General features: G+C 40.0%; 1 protein-coding gene across 1 annotated transcript; it reads left to right on the plus strand.

The window, feature by feature from the left end:
- Positions 1-645: 645 nt before the first annotated feature.
- Positions 646-24,914, plus strand: BMP3 (bone morphogenetic protein 3). The gene is made up of 3 exons (XM_007110238.1): positions 646-1,166; positions 17,232-18,142; positions 24,721-24,914. The coding sequence occupies exons 1-3, from the start codon at positions 842-844 to the stop codon at positions 24,910-24,912; spliced, it is 1,428 nt and encodes a 475-aa protein (XP_007110300.1). The 5' UTR covers positions 646-841; the 3' UTR covers positions 24,913-24,914.
- The last annotated feature ends 763 nt before the right edge of the window (positions 24,915-25,677 follow it).

Consider the following 25,677-nt stretch of genomic DNA (forward strand, 5'->3'; position numbering starts at 1 on the left):
GGGACATAGCCAATGTTCTTGAAGGGATTAAAAAATAATAATACCCCGTCCTTCCTACCCTTTCCTTCTTCCTCGATCTTCTCCTTTGCCCCCTCCTCTCCCCTACCACCCCCAACCCTGCTTCCTCTTCTCTCCCTCCCCTTGCTGGTTTGCTGGTTACTTCCCCCTTCTCTTCTCTCCCGGCTATAGCGGGGTCCCAGCTGTCTGCGAGGGCGAGGGATACAGCAAGATTGGCTGCGGACTGTACAGATCAGCCAGAGAACGAAGGCAGTCTCTCTCTCTCTCTCCCTCTCTCTCTCTCTCTGTTGCACACAACACACACACACACACACACACACGCACGCACGCATACACTCAAAACTCGGACTGGCCGCACCGCGGCTGCTCCAATCCTTGCACAAGGCGAGTGAGCGCCCTCAGGACCGCGGCGCTCAACCCCGCTCCGTCTCTGCGCCCGGCCCGGCGCTAGTTCCCGTGCCCAGCGCGGCAACTTCGGCCGGGTGTTCCCGAAAATAAAGCGGGGAAGGAGGGTACAGACAGATCCGAAAACACCCCGGTCACACACGCCACGACTTCAGCTCTTTCTTGGGGTCCGAGTGGAGACTGCGCCGGCAGCGCCCTGCGCTGGTGAGGTCCGCGCCGCTGCCGGGGAGGAGCCCACCTGCGGGTCCGCGATCGACCGGCGCAAAAAGTGGGGCTGGTCGCTGTCCTGCTCAGGCAGCGTCCGGGCTCCGGGCGCCCTCGCCCAGCTCGTTGGGAGTTCAACCTTCCTCTCTGCCGCCGGCCCCGCGCGCCGCAGAGGGACCCCCCCCAGGACGCAACAGCGGACGCGGACCTCGCTATGGCTGGGGCGCGCAGACTGCTCCATCTATGGCTGGGCTGCTTGTGCGTGAGCCTGGCGCACGGACAGAGACTCAAGCAGCATTTCCCGGAGCTCCGCGAGCCTGTGCCAGGCGACCGCACGGCAGGGGGTGGCCCAGACCCCCTCCCGCAGCCGCTCGACAAGGTGTCAGAGCACATGCTGCGGCTCTACGACAGGTACAGCGGCGGCGGCAGAGCCGAGGCGGCGCGGACACCGGGGTCCTCGGAGCGGGGCTCGCCGCCTCTGCTCCCCCAGCCCTTGCGCGAGGGCAACACGGTTCGCAGCTTTCGAGCCGGAGAAGCAGGTGAGTGCCCGAGGCGCCCCCTTTCCGCGGTCCCGCCCCAGCTGTCTCCCGGGACCCCCACGGCTTCCTCGTCTGCCCAGTGTTACCTAGAGACCTTCCCTCGCCCTCCAGCTGCCCTCCGAGGCCCTCGGTCCTGTCACACCCCGCATCCCGCCTGTGAGTCAGCCCAATGGAAGAGTCCGAATTGAGAGGGAGAAGTGGAGAGAAGGGCGCCGAGCCCTGGAGGGGGTCGGCTGGAGGAAGTGCGTGAAAGAAGGGAAGGGGCTGCCCCCCCCACCCCACCCCCGGCCACAGGGTCCTCCTGCCCTGGGTGTCTGGAGCTTCTCCGGGGTACCTTGTGCTGATGTTTCTTAAGTCGGTCAGCGGAAATTCCCTTGGACTGGGCTTTAACCATGTTTACCTAGAGGCAGATGTCATTTTATGCCAACCCCGGTGGCACCAGAGAGAAAAGTCACACCTGAACTAGATGCCTTCCCTCGGGCTTTTAGACAGTCGCTTCTCCAGACCTTGCACCTCCTCTTAACTCGCGTCCTCTGTGTTACTATATTTGACACTTTCTACTTGATAGTCCCTTGGTGGCAAACACACAAACTAAACCAGGTGCTTGGGTGTTTCGATTATTTAAAACCCATCTGGGCAAATAGGGGCTGTACCACCCACCCTGGGAGGAGCTGGGAGAGAGGGGAGCAGCCGTGGATGTAAACACCTCTTGGAATCCGCCGATGAAAATCTGCTCATCCCGTTTTTCAACACACAGATCACTGCGGACTGAAATTCATGGCTTAACAAGGTTTCTCCTGGCCCCTGCGGTGAAGCAAATAACTTATGCTAACAGCCTACCTCCCTTGTGCTAACAGCTTGAGGGAAAGTTTCCTGGACACTAACTCGGTTTATGTGCTTTGAGGATGCACCAGGCTTTTCTGTTCACTACATTCATGATAAAGGGACCTGTCTTCAGTGAACCGTTGAAAAATAGCCAAGAACTTCAAGTAAGGAGGCCATGCCTCATGCTCTATCAATTCTGTCAGAATCACTAGAAAGAAATCTCCCAAAGCTTTGATATGTAGGACTCCTGGAAAAGAGGAACACAAAAGCATCCATCAAGGAAAGCCCTAGGTTGACACTGTGAATATGCTCTAGAGCTCATAGGCATGATGACATTTACAATAAACGTGAATTATGCTTTCTAATGCAGAAGTCTTCAGCTATAGTCTGAGCTGAACCAGATTTCACTTTCTTCTTAAAACCACGAGCATGATCTATAAGGAGTTGGCTTTTGCTACGGAAACAGAAACCTGCTCTGGTTCATCCACAGCGTGTCAGCCACTTGAGAAGGCTGTCCTGACAGCTGACCATACCAGTGAATGCCCTGTTTACTTTAGTGCAACTCCAAGGGCAGAGCTCAATGAAGAAGTAGTGTGGGAGAAACAAGGGTAGTTGGGTGGGCAAGGCAGGTGGCAATAATGAAGATACCTGAATCATTCTTATCTCGATATTCATTTTCTTGGTACTATTCCTAGGGAGTAGCTGAGGTACCCAAAAGGTGAATAGCATTTTTGGTATCGGCAAGTTTCATTTTAGTATGAATCACGAGGTTTGGAGGTAGCATGTGAGTTTGTTTCATTCACACCTATTGCATAGTGTTTTTTTACGTTTGTTTTAGACTGAGGGAAGCATGAGTGGGAGATGGATAAGGATTTGAATAACTCAGGCCCCATTTACTTTTTGGGTCCAACTCACTCCATGCATTATAATTTCAGAGTGTCCCTTATCAGCCTCTCTGTAGTCTTATACCATCAAATGATAAACTCTGATACAGAGGCCAGAAGTTCCCTTGAAATGATGAATTGCAGCTTGAAGCATATATACAAGGCTGCGTGCCCTGATAAGAAAAGTAATTCCTTTAACATCCTAGAGACTGTCTTAATGACTTATTCATCAAATGTAGACACTGGTTTTTGTGGAAGCTGAAGTGTCCTGTTACTACATTGGAGACTCCTGGAGAGACTGTTCGCCTTGGACCCCTTCCAAGAGTGTTTAGTTACTAACGCACTAGAAGGACCTTATTATGAGGCAGTTCTGGCTTTAATAAGGCAGGGCTCCAGGAAGGTGCTAAGGCTTTCGTGTGTGTCTCTCTCCTTTATCCATAACAGCATTTCTGTAACATCCTTCATCTTGTGACAAATGTTCTGATGCAGGCGAAAGATGCTGTCTGCATTAATAAATTAGATATGTTTTCTAGTCTGTTGTGTTTAAGTTTTACAACGTATGGGCTTCTCCGTACCAAGGATGTTAACAGATTTTAATGGAAGGTCAGGTGTGTGCTGTATCTATGGAGTGGCTGCTGTTCTGGCAGACTTTCCCAGTGCTTATTCAGGCTGAGTTATAGCCTTAGAGTCCTATTTGCTCCTTGGAACATACCTGATTAAAATTATTTATTGTTCTAAACCTAGAATATCTTTGGTTGAAATTTAGCTGCTGTGGTCTCCCTCTGATTACTTTCTACTTAAACCATTACTTGATGGTGGGTGGCATTCATCCTAAATACACTTTCTGCTAACCCTTTTCTCCTCCCTCAATGGTGTGCAGTTGGTGTGCCAAAACCGTAAGTTTGGAGAACTCATAAGTCTTTCTGTGGTGTGTAAGGGTTTACATAAAGATACGTTTTATCTTTCCCTTTGTAAAAGGTAATTTACAAAATTATTGATGACAGAGAAGTTCGGCTTTAGCAAAACACACCGTCTTAAAGGAAGACAAGAGGGATATGAAATCAGCTTTAATTTTAATCTTAGTTTAAGTTGTCCTTGGCTTCTATGTAATAAAAGAAGAGTATTTTACATGAGGTTTTCTCCTGGCTTGATCCTTTAAGATACATACTTTGTGTTCTTTAGTTTCTCATCATTTCCATAGTCACTTAATCTTATTTTTCTTAATCATAAATTTAACCTGTTTAGGGAAAGCAATTAAAGCACAGATGTTCATATTAGGAAACTATCATTATTTTAATTTATGACATGTAACTACAAAAACGGTTGCATTTCAGTGGATTTATGTCACCTTAAAAAAAAAAATCACACAGACTTCATAGACAAAAAGAAAAGAAAATTGAGGAAAGTCAGACCCAAATGTGAATATTTTCCTTCAGTGAAAAAGGGGAGAGTCTTTCCTACTGTAACCAAAAGTCTTTAAAAATGAAGAATTATAAAGTGACATGTTTCTGAAGTGCAAGTCTAAAATATAAGGCTTTAGGAAAGATATAATTAAGGGCTAAACAATCTTTCCAATAGGAGCCAGTCCTGTAAAATGCATGGGCCAGTGGGAAAGCATCATTTTTGATGGATTTGATGGCAAGGGGATGTAATAACTTTATTAAAACACAGTTACCTTGAAATTCCTGGCACCTAGAAACTAGGCTTGAAATTAAAGAGTACTTAGATTATCTGATGTTTTTATTCCAAGAACAATAGTACATCTGGAGAGGGGGAGCTGGATGTGCAGCTGCTTTGAATTACACACTACTTTGAATACATGATAGCCCTTAATGAAGTTTTTACTGTAACAGGCAAGACAGCTTTACAATCTCTGACATTTAAAAATCCATAAAACCATGAATTCTTGATTATCTATGCTAATGGAAAAGAGAAAGAGAATGTATTACATAGAAAATAATTTAAATTTAGCTTTTTAGTATAGTTAGACATACTCAAAGAGACCAAGAGACCACGAGGGTCAATGAAAAACATCCCCTAAGCAGATAATTCACTCAGGGAATATCTGTACATTAAAAATATATACATAATTAAGAATATATTAAAAGGGTTACAGACATTTTATCTAAGCAGTGGAAATTTATAAGCACTTGATTGACCCAGTTCAGATTTTTCTAAAAATTAAATAGAGATGTGGATGTCAAACCTGCTCTTAAGCATTTTGGAATTATACAATTTTGTATTTGGAAGAGGCTTTAAAGAAAGCAAGTCCAACCCCTTACTTAAATGGAAGAAGAAATGGGCATCATGATGTATTTGCCAGACAGTTTTTCAAACATACTGAGCTCATCTCAAAACCTATGATTTCTAATCATCTTATTTTCTAGAAGATTTTTTAAAAGAGGGTCTTTAAAAGATGTTAACAGGTGTTACATAAAATTGCATTCCATGGTCAAATAAGTTTGGGAAAAATGATCAGTTTGCTTTGGGACCTTTCAGATCCTTTAAATGCAAGTGGACCCTCTTAAGAGTGGATCACTTTCTCCCCAAGAGAGCATTTTAGAGAATTATGGTTCTAAGATATCTATTTGGGGAAACATTGGTTCAGAGCCTTCCTAATTTCTCAAGAAAGAAGATATGCAAAATTCAAGTGAATATTATGACTGAAAACTGTCTCATTTCTCATTTGTTTATTCGGGATGTTTACTTACATTGTTAGTTTTTGGACTTGAGTCCAGTTGGCATTGTACAGTTGGCCCTCCACATCCCTGGTTACCAGGGATCCAACTACAGATTGAAAATATTTGAGGGGAAAAATTTCAGAAATTTCCCAAAGGCAAAACTTGATTTTGCTGAATTATAAATACTCTAGAGATGGTTTACAGTGTACGGGAGGATGTGGTAGGTTATATGCAGATACTATGCCATTTTATATAAGGGACTTAAACATCTGTGGATTTTGGTATCTGCAGGGGTCCTGCAACCAGTTCCCTGCGAATACCAAGGGCCGACTCTACCATCTTCTTGATTAAATATCTTAAACTTCTCTGAATGTAATTTTAGAGTTTCTGTCATTAAATTTTATTTTGCCTGTTTCCCTATGAATTCTCCTTCATTGTTTTCTTCTATAGGATTAATATTTATTATTTTACATCTAAGCTGGTATTATTCTTTTAAAAGAAAAGCTACTTTATTTGTGGAAAAATTCACTAGAGATCATGCATATCACTTCTTTAATGTTTTACCACAAATAATCCTTGGTTATAGACACCTATCAAATCTCTTATATAATCCCAATTTGTTTGCTGTATTTATTATAGTAAAGCTCATACCTATCAAAAAGCCTAGTGAAAATTATTGAGCAACTTTGCATATACTTTGTATTTGCTATTCAGGATTTTTGTGCTCCTACGTCAGAACTTTTCTCCTAAAATTTTAATGGTTTTCTCATAAATCCAATGTGTATACCCTAGTAATCAGTATCTTAATAACTTTATTTCAGTGGTATGGTGGAAAGAAGTTTGGCATCACAAATAGTCTCTATTTGAACTTTCCTACGCCAAGTTTCAATTCAGAGTGAATTTTTAGGATTATGTTACAAACACATGAAAATAGAATTTTGTAATGGAAACACTGACATAGTATTAATCAAGTGACACAAGTATACCAGGATAATATCTACTTTGGACCATAGTAAACCATGGCAGTATGACCGAAGAGCCCTCTTCTATGGAATATATTTTAAAATCCATAAAATTGCTAGTCTATTCATATGTTAGTAGTGGCTGTGTCCTAGAATATTTTCAGGGATGATATTATTAAAGGCACGAATGTCTCTTTATTCATCTGAAACATCGGCATGTATGTCATAAAGCCAATTGACCATGGTGTTTTATTGACCCCTTCAATGATCTACCTTCCTTTACGACCCATCGTTTCTTGGCAATAGAACCACAGTAAATGCAGTGCCTTGATTTTATTTGGGCACACTTTAAATAAAAGTGTTTGGACAAACTGATCCTACTGTATTACCAACTTCAGTATGTTCTTCTTCCTTTATTGAGTGAGTAAATATTAAATATTCCTATTAAATATTATAGTAAGTGTTAAATATTCCTTTTATAAAATAATTGCATCCAATAGCTTTAGAAATGAAAGCTTCTTTGCCCAGTCCTCTGATTTTACAATTAAAACTATTGAGGCCCAACATGATCTTCTTTGCTTTTCCTTCAAAGAAAATTTTAATTTAATTGCATGGAATTAATCTAAAGACTGTTTGAATTGAGAATAATTGCTGCACTTAGGCATGGGTTAAGATAAATGGTTTTCAAGAAGAGAATAAATTCCTAGAGTTTCAGTTTTTCTATTTCCTGAGGCTAAGCATTAAGAGATCTAAATGCTAATCTTGGCTGAATTGCTAATTAATAAAGTTATCTAATATTGCTAGGCCTAGTTTTGACATCTATCAAGTGGCTTAAGTCACACCTACTGTGCTAGTCTCACAGAAAGATGGTGCAACTTAATTGAAAAAAATTGAGTGTGAAAATGCATTAAAAGTTTGGAAGCCCTATATAAATGAGGTATTCTTAATATTTGGAGATATTGTTTCTCTCTAGCTTCCCACAAAACCTTAAACCTACGTAAAACATTAATAATTGCAATTGTTTGTAGCACAAAGTATATATCTGGGTAGCAATGTAAATATGAAGCAGTAGTAGTCCCCTTGTAATACAGTCTATGCTGTGCCAAACCTACATTCAAGAAATTACTGTATCTATCCTGACCTTGGTGGCTGCATGCAGCAGAGATGCACCTTTTTATAGTGATTTCTTGAAGTTAGTTTTTCTCAAAGTATGGTCCCTGGATTGGCAGCAGCAACACCACCCGGGAATTGTTAGAAATTCTCCAGCCCACCCAAACCATCTGAATCATACTCTGAGCTTGGGGCACAGAAATCTCTGTTTTCACAGGCCATCAAGGTGATTCTGATGCATGTTTGAGACACTCTGTTCTAAGCTCATGTCTCTAGAGTTTTGAGTATCTTATAACCAGCGTCTGAAATCTAGGATTGATTAACGTTCCAGTTCTGGTCTCATCTGGCCCTTTTAGTGGGCCTTTCCCCCCCGACAAAAGGTTTATTAATTTATGTAAGGGTAACTTTCTTTCACTTTGGAAGGTATATTAATGTCTTTATGACAGTTTTACCCTGGGGAGGAGTTCAAAAGTAAGTTGATAAAGACGTCTTACCCTTTCACAGCTGCAGAGAGTTTGGGGCCTGATAGGATTGCTAGAAAGAGGATGATGGGGCAGGGGCCAAGTCTCTGGAGGGCAGAGAGCATATCTCATTTCATGCTTGTATTCTGAAGGCCTGGCATAGTTTGCCACACAGTAGGCACTCAGTAAGTATTTCAGTTGACCTGAATTAGATGTTCAGAGGACTAGATGAGAAAAAATAGTAGAAAAGCTATTTGCCAGGCAAAGGATTCTTTAAAAATAAACTTGCCGTGAAAGAATTTCCCATGAGGCACTTTACCACCTATACGTTGAATGGCAAAACTCTTCTCTTTTATATACCACTGTTCTTGGAATGCTTCTTTTCTGATGAACTGAAACGCCATACAGTACTTATCCCCAGGAAGGCCTTTTGCTGACTTGAAAGTTTTTTCACTTTAGTGTGAAGTAGGAAACACTTTAGAATCTGGTAAGTTTATACCGTTGCTCATTCAACAAATTTGACAAGTATTTTTCAGGATATCAATGCTCCAGACTGTGCAAAGAACTAGGAGTTCAAAACTTTATCTGGACATGGATCTACCCTCCGAGAGCTCACAGTCTAGGAATGCCCTTGGGTGGAGGCTAAGAGCAGATAAACTGATTAGTGAACATTTTGCTGTTCTAGAAAAACATGCATTATGCCATTTTTGGCCATGTTTTACTTTGGACATAGAGAATGGTTGTTTTGAGATCCCATAAAAGTCAGTCATTTGACTGGAACCCTGCAAGAAAAACCACGTTCTGACTTTGTGTTCTATTTAGAATCTCTCCATCTCACCTTTGCCTGGAAACTGAAGGTGGCATACAGGAACTGCAGCCTTGACTCCATAATCTACAGCAAATATTCAGCCAGTGACCGTGGGCGTATATGGCCCTGTCCTAGGCACCCCTGCGTTTCTAGCAGCTGTGCTTTGTTTGGAGAAAGAGGTGGAAAAAAAGAGTTGTTCTTAGTTACATATTTTCTGTATGACTAAAATGTTTTCCCTGCTTCCTGGGGATTTAACAAATCATCAAGATTTCATTTAGTCTATTTGTTTTAAAATCAGACTTTACATAGAAAGCTTTCCATTGTATATTCTATTTCCCTTTGAAAAAGTTCTGTGTAGGCCAGCACGAAGGTGACCTTCCACTCACCACTCCCCGGGCACTGCCTCAGCTGCCCCCTGAGAGGAACTGAACTGTCGCAATAGTACAGCTGGTCCCAAGTCACAGTTTCCTTGCTGAGCCCTTGGTTTCATGAGGTGCAGGTGCTTTCTTTTCAGATGAAAACAGAAATAGATCTACCTTTCTCTAATAACCAAACTCCTAAAAAAGTCCATATAGGTAGTACAAGACCTGGGTTCCTCTCCAAAATCAATGCTCACCAGCTGGCTGGCTTTTATGGTCCTTCATTTTTACATTTCTACAATGAATAGGTTGTACTAAATCTGTTTATTCACAAGAGAAGCATTTATTGAGCACCGCTTAAGAGTTATGCCCCATGCTTGGGACTGAAGAGTCTGATGTAATTACTACAGAGCCTTGTCTTTATGGAATTTATGGGCTTAGGAAGGAATAACCATATAATGAAAATAGTAATAGAGGAGGGGTCTGAACCAAAGGAGTGGGTTGTCGTGATGAGCTTGCCTCTGCTTTGCTTTAAAAATCGACTCTGGATAATAATCAAGGAGAACTACGTTGGGTGAAAGCATTTCAGGGAGAGGTGGCAGCAGCCGCAAAGTCCTAACAGATGTGCAAAGGAAAGTATGGCTTGTTCTGAAACTCACCTGACTTCTAAACCCCTTTCCAATTCACAGGTATTATGACTCTAGAAAATTCAGAATAAGATTATCATGCCAATGGCACATCCTAACTAGACCACAGTAGACGTATTCTCAGCAAGGAAAATCCAAGCTTGTGCTAGTGCCAGCAAACAGTAAGAAAACAGCACCATCTATTGGTAGTTATATTTTGGCATCAAAAACATTTCCTTAGGAAGAGCTGGAAATATAGCCTATCGTAGTTCCTTGAAAAGGATCTGAGACGTTATCTAGTTCACTTTTCACACCTTCCCTACCATAAAGAGATCCTCCTGTAATAGTCTTGAATTATGACCATCTCTCTTCTGTCTGCCTGGTCCCACAGGGGTCTCACCCTCAGGCTAGACACTTAGAAAGTCATTACTTAACGTTGACCTTGATTCTGGTTCCATTCAGCTATCACCTTTAGACTTAATTCTCATCTTTGACACTGACAAGAAAAACCCTGATCTCTCTGCAGCCCCTCAAATATTTGCAAACAATTCTCACGTCACCGATTAACCTTTTTTTTTTTTTCTTGTTCCAGAGCAGGTATTCTCTATTTAACTCAAATTTGTAAGAAATAACTTTAAGACCAACATCTTGGTAACTTTCTTAGTTGCTCTCTTTTATGTCAATAAACTAGTTAAAATGAGAGCACCCAGAATTAAGCATGCAACTCTAGATAGAATTGGATTGACGTGGCACAGTTACGTTCTCTAATACCTGAAGACTACCAACAGCCTAAAAATACATAAACTATTGTTTTGTAACCTGATAACATCTGCCATTGCTTTTTAATATTATTATTATATGTTTGTTCTTATTAACCAGAAAGTATACCTCCGTTTCCGGATTCATCGATTCCAAATAGGTAAGTATCGGAATATTTCAGAAGAATAGAAAAAGTGAACACGAAAGCATTTTTCCATTCACTGATATTTCAACATAGATATCTTCTTCACAGATAAGTCTGCTACTCATGGGGAAGAGAGAGAAGGCTACTGCAAAACTCCTGTTGTTAAGTATACGAGAAGATACTTTTTTGAAAAGTTAAATTAATATAAAATCTAAAAAAGCATGAGAGTAATTGAATAGATATTATTACCACATATTTCAACTTGCAGGGAGGTATTTATCTTATATACTCTACTGCACTCATCTCCTCAACTCCATGCATCTCTCTCACTACTCTTTTTGTCCATTTATAAAGACTAAGTATTTGTTGACTTGTTTTAGGGAAAAGAACATTGACTTTCACGGAAATGAAATGCTTAAAGTCAGGGAAGGCAAAAATAAAGTATGGGTTAAAGAAATCAAGGAATGTTTTGTGGAACTGTTGAGACTTCTAGCTCATTGTTTTAAAAGACTTGGGGAGGAGGGAGATCTAGGACAGGCAGAGGTAATGCATCTCCTCATCTGGGTGGAAATAGCAAAGGCATCGAGTGCTACGTATCGTACAACACCTTTAGTTAGGAGCTAAATGTGAATTGGCCATTCCTTTTCTGAATTTCGGCAGTTTAGGTGTCTGTAAGGACTTCGAATAACTACGTTAATCTGGGATATTTTTATAAGTTTCCATTAAACATTGGAAATATTGCTTATGCAAAATCTTCCAGATGTCCAGCACTGCTTATGACTAGAATGTGCTTTTATCTCCTCCCCAACTCTCCCTTTTCCTCTCTTTTTTTTTTAAATTGAAGTATAGTTGATTTACAATGCCGTGTTAGTCTCAGGTGTACAGCAAAGTGATTCAGTTATACATATATATATATTCTTTTTCAGATTCTTTTACCTTATAGGTTATTGCAAAATATTGAGTATAGCTGCCTGTGCTATACAGCAGGTCCTTGTTGGTTATCTATTTTATATATAGTAGTGTGTATCTGTTAATCCCAGCCTCATAATTTATCCCTCCCCACCTTCCCCTTTGGTAACCATAAGTTTGTTTTCTATGTCTGTGGGTCTATTGCTATTTTGTATATAAGCGCATTTATATCGTTTGTTTTTTTTTAGATTCCAAATATAAGTGATATCATATGATATTTGTCTTTCTCTCCTCATTCTTAAAAGTCTGGTTAAAGGTTGCATCTTCCCCATACATGGGAAAAGTTCATTGCTCCCTCCTTTGTGCTCCAAAAGCATAGTTAACACGTTTGACGGAAAGTAGCATCATCACGGTGTAGCTACCTGCATATTAATCTTTTCCCCTTGTCCTGGTGTGGACAGCAGTGGCCATTGGGCAGCCCTGGGACCCAGCCAAGGGTCCAGCACCTAATAGGTGTTCAATTCATATTTGTTAAAGTAAAACATTTGTTTTGCTTTAGTTCCTGTTCTTTGTTGGTTGTAGTGGCCTTATATGCATACTACACAAATAACACAATTGAAGCTATGTGTATAATTGCTTTGCCATAAAGCACTGTTGCTCAACTGCCAGTTTAACTCTATTTTAGAGCAGTTTGTTGGTCTTAGACTTTTGATTGCAGATTGAACTGATTAGCTACAGCTGGAGGGAAAATTTAAAAGTATTCACCAAAATTATCTTAATATAATACGTCCTTAATAAAGGAAGGTGTGTTGCATTCCAAGAAAATAATCTTTTGCTCAACTTACATTTTGGTTTGCATATTCATGTTTAGCAAATTCCTAATTCTTCACCACCTTTGAAAAACAATGCCTTTTTTCTTTCCTTTTGGACTATATGACCACAAAAATGGTGGTCATTCCACTGTCCAAGAGAAATTTACTTTGAACCACAGATGTGAGCCACATATGTAATTTAAAAATTTTAGTAGCCACATTAAAAAATATGAGAAGCGAAAGGAGAAATTAATTTCAATAATATATTACATTTTAAATGTTCTGCACCCACACCAACAAGCAATTCTTGAGCACCAGCAGGGTGTCTGAGACTTCAGCTGAATTCTGCCACCATCTACCCAAAGACAGCATCAAATTCTCTAGGTAAAGGGCTCAGTCCCACAAGACTGTCCTCCACTTCAGATGCCAGTCCCAAACCCAGGTTGTTTCCTGTGCTTCTGACCAAACTAGCTACAGATTGGAGTTTCCCACAACCTCTTCCTTGGGTTTGGTTAATTTGCTAGAGTGGCTCACAGAACTCAGGAAACCCATTTACTCACTAGATTACCAGTTTAGTATAAAAAGATATAACTCAGGAACAGCCAGATAAAAGAGATGCAGAGGGCAAGGTAGGGGAAAGGGCTCGGGGATTCCATGCCCTCTCTAGGCATTCCACTCTCCCCAATCTCCATTTGTTCACCAACCCAGAAGCTCTGCAAACCTTGATTTTTAAAATTTTTATGGAGGTTTTGTTACCGAGTCCAAGTTCGCTCTGCTCGCCACAGGACAGGATAAAAAATTGGAGACGAGGTGTTGAGTCAAGGAATACGATTTTATTTGGAAAGCCGAGAAGATGGCAGACTAGTGTCTCTGAAAAACCATCTTATCAGGGTTTGGATGCCAGTTTCTTTAACAGCACAGAGAGCAGGAGGAGATGAGGAAATGAAGTAAAAAGGCCATAAATTTTGCAAATATCCCCTGGAATGGCCAGCCTTGGGGAGGGGATGTGTTAATTTCTTCTTTCTTGAAGCCATCCACAGGTGGACAGGGTCCGGATGTTTCCCTGAACAAAGGCACTTTGGTTTAACATTCAGGCAGAGGGGCAGGGTTCCCTGAGGCAGGCCATTATGTATAGACAGTATCCTTTTAGTGAACAAAAGCAGCAGAAAGCAGAGGTTAAAGTAGAAGAAACAGATCCAATATGTAGTCACATTTGGCTCTTCCCTGTTACAGCTTCATTATGTAGGCATGGCTGATTAAATCATTGGCCATTGGTGATTAATTCAAGCCTCAGCCCCTCTCCCCACCCCAGAGGTGGGGATTAGAGCTGAAAGTGCAAACCCCCAATCACAGGGTTGGTTCCCAGGCAGCCAGACCACATTCTTAGGTGACCTCCAAAAGTCACCTCATTAGCATAACAAAGGACACCTTATGGCTCTCATCACTTTAGGAAATTCCTAGAGTTTTCGTAGTTCTAGACCAGAAATGGACATGTATTTCTAATTATAAATCACAGTATCACAACATTTAACCCAGTGTATCCAAATATTATGATTTCAACACATAATCAATATAAAATATATTAATGTGATATTTTATACTAAGGCTTCGAAATACAGTGTGTAATTTTACACTTACGGCACATCTCAATTCAAACTTAAGTGACTAGTTGCTGTTATAGTGGACGTTGCAGGTCTAGTTAGCTAACATTCATTGAGTTTTTCCCTAAGGGCTATGTGCATTACCTGCATTCTTTCAATTAATTCTCACAACAACTCTGCCGTTGATACTATTGGGTTCATTTTACAGGTGAGCAAACTGAGACTTGAAGAGTTTAAGTAATTTGCCTGAGTACAGCTATTGGGTGTGGTGGAGCTGAGGCTGGGCCATAGGGCTTTGACTTCAAACGAAGGCACTGAATTAAAATTAAAGCCATTGGAAGAGGCAGTATGGCGAGTTCTGTGACATTTATGAGACGATATTGAAGATTAGACACAAGGTGAAGGCTGGTAAACAGCAGGGCACAAGGTGTCTAGAAACATGTGTGAAAGAAGGAAATATTTTGAAGCAAAATGTAGGGGAAAGGAGTAGGATTGGTTTCCCCAATAAGACACCACCACCCGCATGCCTCGGAGTTCATTTCTTCCCTGCCAGTGTGTTCCTTTGGCAACCATCTGATTGTCACATACTTAGAACAGAGTGACTTCTCTTCCTTCCATTTAAAACTTCCATCTGGGTAAAAGTACAAGCTCTTTGAATGTATGAATTAAAAGTATGAATTAAAGGTAGAGTCTGAACAAGCCTGAAGCCATGGCTTTGTTATAAAGGTCTGTAAAATATTATCCTGGTGTCATGGATTATACAAACATTCACAAATGGCAGTTTACTCCTTTTCCCTCACACAATGTTAGAAATGAGTAAAATATGTTTCCCACTGCACTTCCCTTATAAATGGGGACTCAATGAACTCATTTTAAGTTTCCAGATCTTTATAAAAATGTTTTGTTTTTACTAAAATATGTTTTTGATCAAGAGCATAATTTCACGATTGCGTGTATGTTTCTGAAACAAATATATATATGAAACAAGTGTATGGAGGAGGGCCCAGGCTCTGGTGACCGATCCCAGGACAGGGGATTCTTGAGCCTAAGCTCAGCCTTACCATTAGCTCATTAGATGATCTCAAGAGCAGGAACCAATTTCTGCCCTTACTAATCAATTGCCCATTCTGTTACTCTCTCATTCCTGCATCTGAAGACTTGGAAATACAAATTGCCCTGCTTCAAAAATTTTGTTGCACTCTACAGAAGCAATTCAACTCTTATATTCATGTAATGTCATAAACTTTAGACAAGCTCCACAACAGCACTAATTCTTCATGACAACTTTGAATGTGTGACTCATTTTTTCAGATGTTATCTGAAGATGGAGCTATATGGTCTTGCTTACCCACCCTCATCCTGCACCCTTAACTTTGTGAGGAAGATAGAAGAAGGGGTAATTCCTGTATTATGGTTAACACCAGCACTAATAACAATAATAATTTATACTTAGAAACACTTACTGGACCCTTTATGAACTGATTTACACACATCTCATTTAATTCTGATGACAGGAGTATTATTCCATTTAATGAATGAGAACACTAGTTACATAGTTAATAAGTGGCTGAGCCAGGATTTGAATCAAAGTGAATTTACTTCCACCAATGCTTGTAACCAGTAGGCTAGATGCTGATTCAGATAAGATGCTATCATGACACTGTGCCAAAATTATAGAAATAGTTCTTGGCAGTCTCATAATTAAAAGCCAGAACTCTCAGCTCTCATACCACTAAGTTTACAAGTGTGTTTCAGTAAAGGAAAGAGAAAATTAGTAAAAAATGGCTGATCCTTGCTTTCATCTTCATCCAGTTTATAAAATTACTCCTTTTGTTTAATTGTGGTGAAAATTACATAATTTAAGCATAGCTATTTTTAAGTGAACAACTCAGGGGCATTTGGTAACTTCACAGTGTTATGCAACCACCAGGTTTATCTAGTTCCAAAATATTTCTGTAATCCCAAAGTAAAACCCCCTACCCATTAAGCAATTTCTCCACATTCAGCCCCTGGCAAACACTAGTCTGCATTCTGTCTCTATGGATTTACCTGTTCTGGATATTTCATGTAAATGGAATCGTACAACATGGGACATTTTGTGTCTGACTTCTTTCATTTAGCAAAATGTTTTCAAGGTTCATCCACACTGTAGTATTATCAGTCCCTCATTCCTTTTTATGGCTGAATAATGTTCCATTATATGACTATACCACATTTATTTATCCACTCACCCATTGATGGACATTGAGTTGTTTCCACCTTTTGGCTATTATGAAGAGTAGTACTGCTATAAATGTGCATGTACGTGTACTTGTTTGAACACCTGTTTTCAATTCTTTTGGGTTTATACCTGGGGTAGAATTGTGGGGTCATAGTTCTATGACCTCATAATATGTGTGATATTTCTATGTTTAACTTTGGGGAATTGTCAAACTGTTTTCCACAGCAGCTGAACCATTTTACATTATAGCCAGCAATGTAAAAGTGTTCCAATTTCTCCACATCCTCACTAACACTTGTTATCTTGTTTTTCTTATTATAGCCAGCCTAGTATATGTCAAATAGTACCTCATTTTGGTTTTGATTTACATTTTTCTGATGACTAATGATGTTGAGTATCTTTTCATGTGCTTGTTGGCTATTTGTATATCTTCTTTGGAGAAATGTCTCTTTGATTCCTTTGCTCATTTTTTATTGGTTTGTTTGTCTTTTTGTTTTGAGTTGTAAGGGTTATTTTTATATTCTGGGTCCTAGATTTTATCATATATATGATTTGAAAATATTTTCTCCATTTGTAGGTTGTACAGACTTTCTTGATAATGTCTTTTGATGCACATAATTTTAAGTTTTGATGAAGTCCAGTTTATCTATTTTATGGATTTATCTACTTTTCTGATTTATATGTTATTTTCTTTTCTTACTTGCACTTTGGGTGTCATATATAAAAATCCACTGTCGAATCCAAAGCCATGAAGATTTTACCCCTATGTTTTCTTCTAAGAATTTTATGTTTTTAGTGCTTATATTTAGGTCATTCGTTCATTTTGAGTTAATTTGTATATATGATGTGAGGTAGGGGGTCACGTTTACTCCCGTTTACTTTCTTTTTTTTTTTCTTCCTAGGAACCCTTGAAAATGAGAAACTGCATATTTTTAACCTGACTTCTCTAACCAAGTCTGAAAACATTTTATCTGCCACACTGTATTTCTATATTGGAGAGCTAATAAATATCAGCCTGAGTTGTCCTGTGTCCCAAGGATGCTCACATCATACCCAAAGGAAACACATTCAGATTGAGCTCTCTACCTGGATCCTCAAATCCACCAGAAACCAAAGTCAACTCCTGGGTCATCTTTCAGTAGATGGAGCGAAACTTCATCGAGATTTTGTTTCCTGGCTGTCTAAAGACATCACTCAACTTTTGAGGAAAGCCAAGGAAAATGAGGAGTTCCTCATAGGATTTAACATTACTTCCAAAGGACACCAGCTGCCAAAGAAGATAACACCCTTTCCTGAGCCTTATATCTTGGTGTATGCCAATGATATTGCGATTTCTGAGCCCGAGAGTGTGGTATCAAGCTTGCAAGGACACCGGAATTTCCCCACTGGAGCTGGGCCCAAACTGGATAGCCATATCAGGGCCGCCCTTTCTACTGAACGGAGGAAGAAGCGCTCTGCTGGGGTCCTGCTGCCTCTGCAGAACAATGAGCTTCCTGGGGCAGAATATCAGTATAAGGAGGATGGGGTATGGGAGGAGAGAAAACCTTACAAGACTCTTCAGACTCAGCCCCCTGAAAAGAGTAAGAACAAAAAGAAACAGAGAAAGGGACCTCACCAGAAGACCCAGACTCTCCAGTTTGATGAACAGACCCTGAAGAAGGCAAGAAGAAAGCAATGGATTGAACCTCGCAATTGTGCCAGGCGGTACCTTAAAGTGGACTTTGCAGATATTGGCTGGAGTGAATGGATTATCTCCCCCAAGTCCTTTGATGCTTATTATTGCTCCGGAGCATGCCAGTTCCCCATGCCAAAGGTAGCCATTGTTCTTTGTCCTGTCCTTCCTATTTCCACAGAGTAGAAAGGCGCAAGTTGAGCGTGTGTTCTCATTTACAAAATCCATCTGGACCTTTATTCTTGCATTCTAAAGTGTTAACAGGTAACATAGTTATGCTTGGTTTTTCTTTAATGGTTGTTAAAGTAATATGAAGTCAATATTGGTATGAAGAAGGATATGAGAAAAAAAATGTATGTGTAAAACATGTTTTTTGCATTGTTTCCAAACACAGTACATATTCAGCTACCTGGTCACATGTGAATCTGTGCCAGTCCACAACAAGCAAGCCCCAAATGGTAGAAGCCTGATCTTTGAGGGGGTATTCAGGGAATGAGTGAATGTCATGAGAGCAAAAGGAAGGACTAATTGGACTGATGCCCTGATTCAGAACATTTTTGATAGTCTCTTGTGAGATGAATTGTCATCATGGGGCCTAGGACCAGGGTTGGGCTAGGAAAACTTACCACATGAAATCCACCATATGCTTATATCATTTGCTTCTCTGATAAATATCAAAACAGGAGTCAGAATAGGGAACAATGACTCTGTAGACTTCTAAGACCCATTTCAACCAGTCAGAGCTTACCTGTGCCTCTTCCAAAATCAATGGACTGAACTTCATCCTATCAGTACTCAGAATCCTGACAGATCTATTCTCAGAAGCCTTCCCAACCCCATCTCCATCTTGCATACTAAGTCCAAGCGACTGTTCTCTTTGAATTTAGAGTTAATAAAACATATTTGTACCCCTTTGCCTTCCGTTAAGCTTATTGCCGCACTTTCATTCTTAGCTTGTAACAATTGGACTTATACAATGAAAAGTGTTCTAGAAATAGAATTCAGAGGAAGAATAAGAGTGTTTTTTTGTTTCGTTTTGTTTTTGTTTGTTTGTTTGTTGCAAAACTTGAAGTGAATCAACTTCTGCTATTGTATGTTGATGGAGGAAAAAAACCCTTTGCCTCAAAAAGTGACCTTCTGCTTACAGATCTTTAAAGCAGCTTGTTCATGTTACAGGCCTGTGATCATTGGGATGCTAAGGGCAACACACGCATAAAGCAAAGGGCCGACTGAACAAGAGCAGGTCAGCCTCAGGGCCAGGACCTTAATTGAAATCCCATTTTCCTGTTACAGTGTCTCAGGAGGATGAGCTTTCTACATTTTCTAGACCTTGTGAATTCCATGTTTTGTCAACACAAACACAAAGTAAGCATTATATATATTTATAATGACATAAACTGCCTTATCTTGTCTAAATATTTATAAAGGACATTTTACTGATCAAATGAAACTTGGTCAAACTGGGATAGCATTTAAAACACACAACAAAGATGCCAAATATAACAGGCAGTGATGAATCTTTATTTTACAGCGTGGCTTGCTTTGTGGAATTGAGAGGCAGAAATGCATTCAAACTGTCTCTAAACCTGAGATGATTGATTTTAAGTGGGTCTCTGAGTTTTCCAAATAATTCCTCTCACTCTCATAAACTGTGGTTTCTTCTAGGTAGCCTGGGGAAGGAGTTTCCCTCTTTCCTCTTGACTCCAGATTTTAAGACCCAGGGAGCCATGATAACGTGGAGATACTTAGTCAGTTAGCTTACCTGGCCTGGTCTCCACGATTACCCCAATTTGCCTCTCCCATTTCCTGTTGGCTCTGCTTGCTCTTCCTGTTCAAAAACCTTGCTTCCATAGATCTTCACTGTGGCTCTCAGTGATCTAAAGAATAATAATTCAAAAACTTATGAGGGTTAAGTTAGGAATAGAAGAGATAAGTTTAAGGAAAGAAGTGTGGTAGTGCAACAGAATGATTAAATGTGCATGCTCGATCATAGCTGGGTTTCTTAACCTTAAGATGCCTGCAATTTGCCTCAGGATCTTGTTAATCTGTAGGTTCTGATCCGGTGGTTCTGAGGGTCGAGCCTAATATTCTGCATATCTCACAATCCCCTAGATGTTGCTGTTGCTACTGGTCCACACATCGTACTTTGAGTGGTCAAATCCTTTTGCCTTAAAACTTGGTTCCACCTCTTACCAGCTTTGTGGTTTGTTTGTTTGTTTGTTTGTTTGTTTGCTGGGGGGAGTTACTCAAACTTTCTGTATGTTAGTTTTCTCATCTTTGAAACAGGTACCACAGTAAATAAAAATATCATAGTATCTACATAATGAAAACAGTGGGAAAATGAGATCATAGAGCACCTTGCGCTTAGTAGGCACTCAACAAATTTTTGCCATTGACATGATTATTAATGGCCATTGTTTATTATTATTGTTGTATTAATGGCCAATGGACTGAGGAGAATAGAAAATCAAATGTAGGGGACTGAAGAAAAACCGCTTAGGAAAAGGGATCAAAAGAATAAAAGATGTAAGACAAGAAAAAGTTTTGTGTATGTTTCTTACCCCTTTTTAAATATCACAAAGCTTCCAACTGGATTCTCCCTTCAGTCCAACAGTCCATAACCTCTTTGGAGGGTAATAGAATCAGGAGGGCATTGGTTGCAGCACTGAACTCATGATAATATTTGTCAAAACTTGAGATGGCTTCAGAACTACAGGGAGACATAACAGGGATAAGGGTGTTTTCTCTCTGAGTTGGAGATTTCCTTCTGCCAAGTTGAGAGTCGAAGTTTGGCTGTGATGTGGAGTTCTCAGTCTCTCATCACCTTGTGTGGATCTGCTTTTCAAGCTTTTTAGTGGTTCCCTTTAAGTGTTCCAGGCTTTGTGTCTTTCAAATGGTACAGTCACCTAAAGGATAGGAAGCATGAAGCAGTGTGAAGCTGTGACATCAGGGTAACTAATCAGTGTTGCTGTTATCAGCAGTGTCCAGCATGGTAAGCAGAGTAAACTATTTAGATAAAAATATAGTCTGAGCAACAGAGGAAAACAAGGTCTCTGACCAGATCAGTACAAACACATGTGGAATAAGTGAGGTGCCAAAGAACTTTCAGACTGTAGATATACATTTTGCCCCAGAGAAAATTTCTCCCAGGCCAGACTCCTCTGCTGGCCCTCCTTCCTTCTGGCCTCCTGAGTGAGAGCCTGCTCTCTAGAGCGGGTTCTTTGTCTGCAAGAGTTGACAACCTGTCTGTAATTCAGAACAGCTGTGTTCTGCCTTTCCCAAATTCCAGGCTTTGCCCTTTCACTGATTCCAATTAGATAGTTTCTGGGCTATCACACCCATGTGGGCTGGACTGGAAGAGTGTAGAGCAAAACCCCATGGCCTGAGTCAGGAATGAAGGCTTGGAGCTGATGACATACTCTCCCCTGCTAATGCATTTGTAATCAAATTCAACTCGAGGACATCATCCACAGCTTGGCAGGTGCGGGCCTGACCACTGCAGATTTCATTCACAGACACGGCAGCTTGAATTTTTCTGATTTCTAGCCCCTACAGCCAATCTGTCCTCCCAGGGAGAGAGACCCCTGGCATTCTGCCATGAGATGAGAAATACCCATGTAGCTTTAGCCAAGTCGTATGCTTTTGCCTCCCTTCACCACCATAAAAGAGATGGGAAACAGAGATTTCAGATGAAAATGATTGAGCCATTGTTGCTGACAGAGGTCTAAGGGAACCAGCAAGGATTGGAGGAGTGAAGGACTTTTTGCATGGAATGGGGTGAAGGCTGGGAATAGCAAAGACACAGAATTAGGGAGCAAAGAAGCTAAACACTTTGAACCAAGCATCCTATATAAAGAAGAAATTCACATGGATGAGGTCAAAATGATGTACCCTCAATTAATTTCCTGAGGTTTCCAGTTCCAATCTCTGATCATGAAGATGAACTCTAAAAATCCTAAATCTCGATGTACCGAGTTACCTAAGCAAAAAAAAAAAAAAAAAAAAAAAAAAAAAGACCTAAACAGATGTCAATGTCATGTTTCACCTTCAATAAAAAGGGAGACTGGGGAGAAAAACAACACAGGTTTGCATTTGTCATCACTAGTTTTCCTAAGCTACGTAAAGAGAGTCCTGAGAAATGTAATCGGCGCTCAAAAACAAACAAAAATGATAAACTGGCAAATGCTCCACACTAGCAAAAAAAAGACCTAAACAGATGTCGATGTCATGTTTCACCTTCAATAAAAAGGGAGACTGGGGAGAAAAACAACACAGGTTTGCATTTGTCATCACTAGTTTTCCTAAGCTACGTAAAGAGAGTCCTGAGAAATGTAATCGGCGCTCAAAAACAAACAAAAATGATAAACTGGCAAATGCTCCACACTAGCAAATGACCGCATGGATCTTTTGTGCATGATATAATTATTCCTGGTCATGGCAGCTTGATCAGAGAACTTCACAGTGAGAAAAAAGGGGACAACTCCCTCGAAAACTGAGAGGTTGCTGATAAGACACACCAGCAGGGAATCAAGGGCTTGCACCTGGATTCCAGTGAGCCCAGCAGAGACGGCTCATAGTTGCTGAATCTATCATTTGTGAGTTAGAGCTTAAAAAAAAAAAAAAAAAAGATAGGAATTTTCCTAGGGAACACCCATGAATATTTTCCATATCTGTGCCAGGTCATTTGCTCAGAACCTTTTATTTTTGTTGATGGGAATTATTTCCACAGAAATAGGTACAGTGGAGCTTATGTTATTATTTTTAAGTATTTCATCCATTTGGCAAGTATTAATTCAGTGCCTAGAGAGCCTGCTCGGCTTCAGGCCCTGAGGACCAGCCGTGCACAGCAGGATTTATGGATCAAGTCCTCGTCTACTTAAATAGATCTACTTTATATGAAAATTAAATAGTATGAGTCAGTAAAACATTAACAATAACAGAATATTGTCATAAAATCTATGGTTTAAAAAATATTCTTTGGGGTATTATCATATGCTGTTTGGATGATTGAATCTTAAAAATAAATTAATAGAGAAAAGTGTAGTTGCAAAAGTTTTCTTTAGAAATCACCAATACTAATGAAATAGCAAACAGTGGCCATTGAGCCCTGTTGTACAATATGGATTGCAGTTTGTCAGTTACACAGACAGTATTTTAGCCACAGGGCACATGATATGCAAAATAGAGCAACATAGACTTCTTATCCTTAAGGGGAGAGAATACCTTTCTTTGCAATGCTACTTAATTGTAAGTTAACTACTCTTCTTAACATACACTTAAAATCTCTAGGAAGAAAGAGTAAGGCAGCTGGACATCATCAAGACTAATTTTAAAATAATTTATGCCTGTTAGCAATAATGAAGTCTAATGTATGGATAATTTTTTTCACTAAGATTGAAAGATGAGATGAGACAAATCAGATTTGCCCTTTTTCTGCCCCCCTCCCCGCCGATCCTATTTTTTTTTTACACTGTGCCAGCTTTCTATATTATTTGCTTCTTCCTTGGCTTGTATATACTCTTAACCTTTTAACTTGTTCCAGTTTCCCATACTGGGAGTTTTAGGTGTGTAAAATTAGAATACCAATTAGTTCACTGGGGGCAGAGGTGCCTCTGAAACATGGCTCAAAATCTTGACATTAGAAAACCAGAGTTTTGGCCTAAATCCCACTCCTGAATTGACACATGATCTCTGGCAAGTTACCAAATTCCTGTTTTTAAATTTGTTTGAAACAAAACTGGTTTCATCTGCTTAAAAGAGACATTGGGGAGAACTGATGTTGAAAATTGTGGCACCGCTCATGAAGAAGTTCTTACCACTCTGGCATTACCTAAGCATTCTGGGCTTGGAAGAGTGACCAGTCTTCAATGCTTAGCAGAGCTGGATGATACTCTCTAGATAAAACCACACGTCTCCCGTGGATGTTAATGATCCCATTTGGCATTTCTGGGGAACAGCTTTTACCCAAGTTTCTTTGGTCAAACTTCTGACAGCCATGGGATAACCTCAGGCCCTCTAGATTATTCCCTAAGGATATGCCCCAGACTTCGAAGACGCTACAACCTTTAAGTCTGAACCCATTGAGCAACAGTGACCCCCAGTGGCCAATTGTGTAATCACCATCAATTCATCCTGGTGGTAATCATTAAATAAATCAATGCCTCTCGACACGCCGGTGTTATTTTAAAACAAAGTATAAATTTCACTATAGCAGTGGCAAAAATATCTATGTTAAATAGGTTCTTGTTAAGGGTTCTTTATGATTAGCATAGGATCAAGATCAAATTGTTTCCATTGCAATCCTGTTATCCAAAACAACCTAGGGTGTATTAATTCTCTGGGGAGTAAGTCATTTTTAATTAAACGATTCTTGCTTTAAAAACTGGATTAAAATCCTCACTCTACATGTCTACATGACTTTAGACATGTTGTTTAAGCTTTCTGAGTCTATGTCTCTACCTGTAAAATGTACGAGATGGCTGTTTTGTTGTAAGGATTAGAAATATTACACAGAACATGCCTGGCACTGAGCCGGCACTTAGTAAATGACAAATCACCGTTTTGATGATGGTGATATTGGAGGTTGGGTTGAATGTGTAATGATGCCAGGGCTTTAGTAAGCTGTTGAAACAGATTCATAATATATACCTTTTAGCGATGAGGGCTGGAGAGCGGAAAAGCAGTTCCACCTAACTGGTGTTCTCCCTTTTCTTTTCCAGTCTTTGAAGCCATCAAATCATGCTACCATCCAGAGTATAGTGAGAGCTGTGGGTGTTGTTCCTGGGATTCCTGAGCCTTGCTGTGTGCCAGAAAAGATGTCCTCGCTCAGCATCTTATTCTTTGATGAAAATAAGAATGTGGTACTTAAGGTATATCCAAACATGACGGTAGAGTCTTGCGCTTGCAGATAACCCGGCAAAGAACTCATCTGAATGCTTAATTCAATCATTAGTTTATTTTTATGGACTTTTTTTTTTTGCACTGCCAATGCCTTTCATTTCAAAAGATTTTTTAATAGTCAAAAGAGATTGAGTAAATAGATTGATGATTTCCACCAGGGAGAACTGGACTATATCTGTTTCTGAATGTAACTCAAAGCAAGATTTTAGAAAATATGGACATCTCTTTCTTTAAAAAAAAAAAAAAAAATCACGCAAGACAAGCGATCAAACTGTTTTTAGAACTGTTAGAGAACAAACTGATTTATTTTTGTAATGGGTTTTGAAAATAGATTGGAAAAACCCAATAGCTTATCATTGATCTCTGCTCATAGAGAATAGAATCATTTCATATCTTAAAGTAGGCTTATTGCCTTAGATTCCTGAGCAACGCAGCAAGTGCTAAATAATCCAATCAGCTCTGATGTTTATCTTAAAATTTGTGGAGACTTGTTTACCTGTGTTTGTCTCTACAGGTCATTGTGTGACTAGCTGAGTGCAGAGTGTGTGCTCTGTGTAGATGGATGTGAGCACATTGCCAGGGTCCTGTGCCCTCTTTAGGAAGGTTTGCTTAACATGGCTTTATAATTCAGTCTGCACAGGATTCTTGTTTTTTTTCATGTTCTGGCAAGCTCCATTCAGTTCTGAGAACTTTACCAAAAAGAATAGACTGATCCAAAAGCATATGCAGAGAGTTACCACTTGGCTCAGCCATTTATTTGGAAATACTGATGTTTT

This window comes from Physeter macrocephalus, chromosome 7, assembly GCF_002837175.3.
Source record: "Physeter macrocephalus isolate SW-GA chromosome 7, ASM283717v5, whole genome shotgun sequence".
Taxonomy (NCBI): Eukaryota; Metazoa; Chordata; class Mammalia; order Artiodactyla; family Physeteridae; genus Physeter; species Physeter macrocephalus.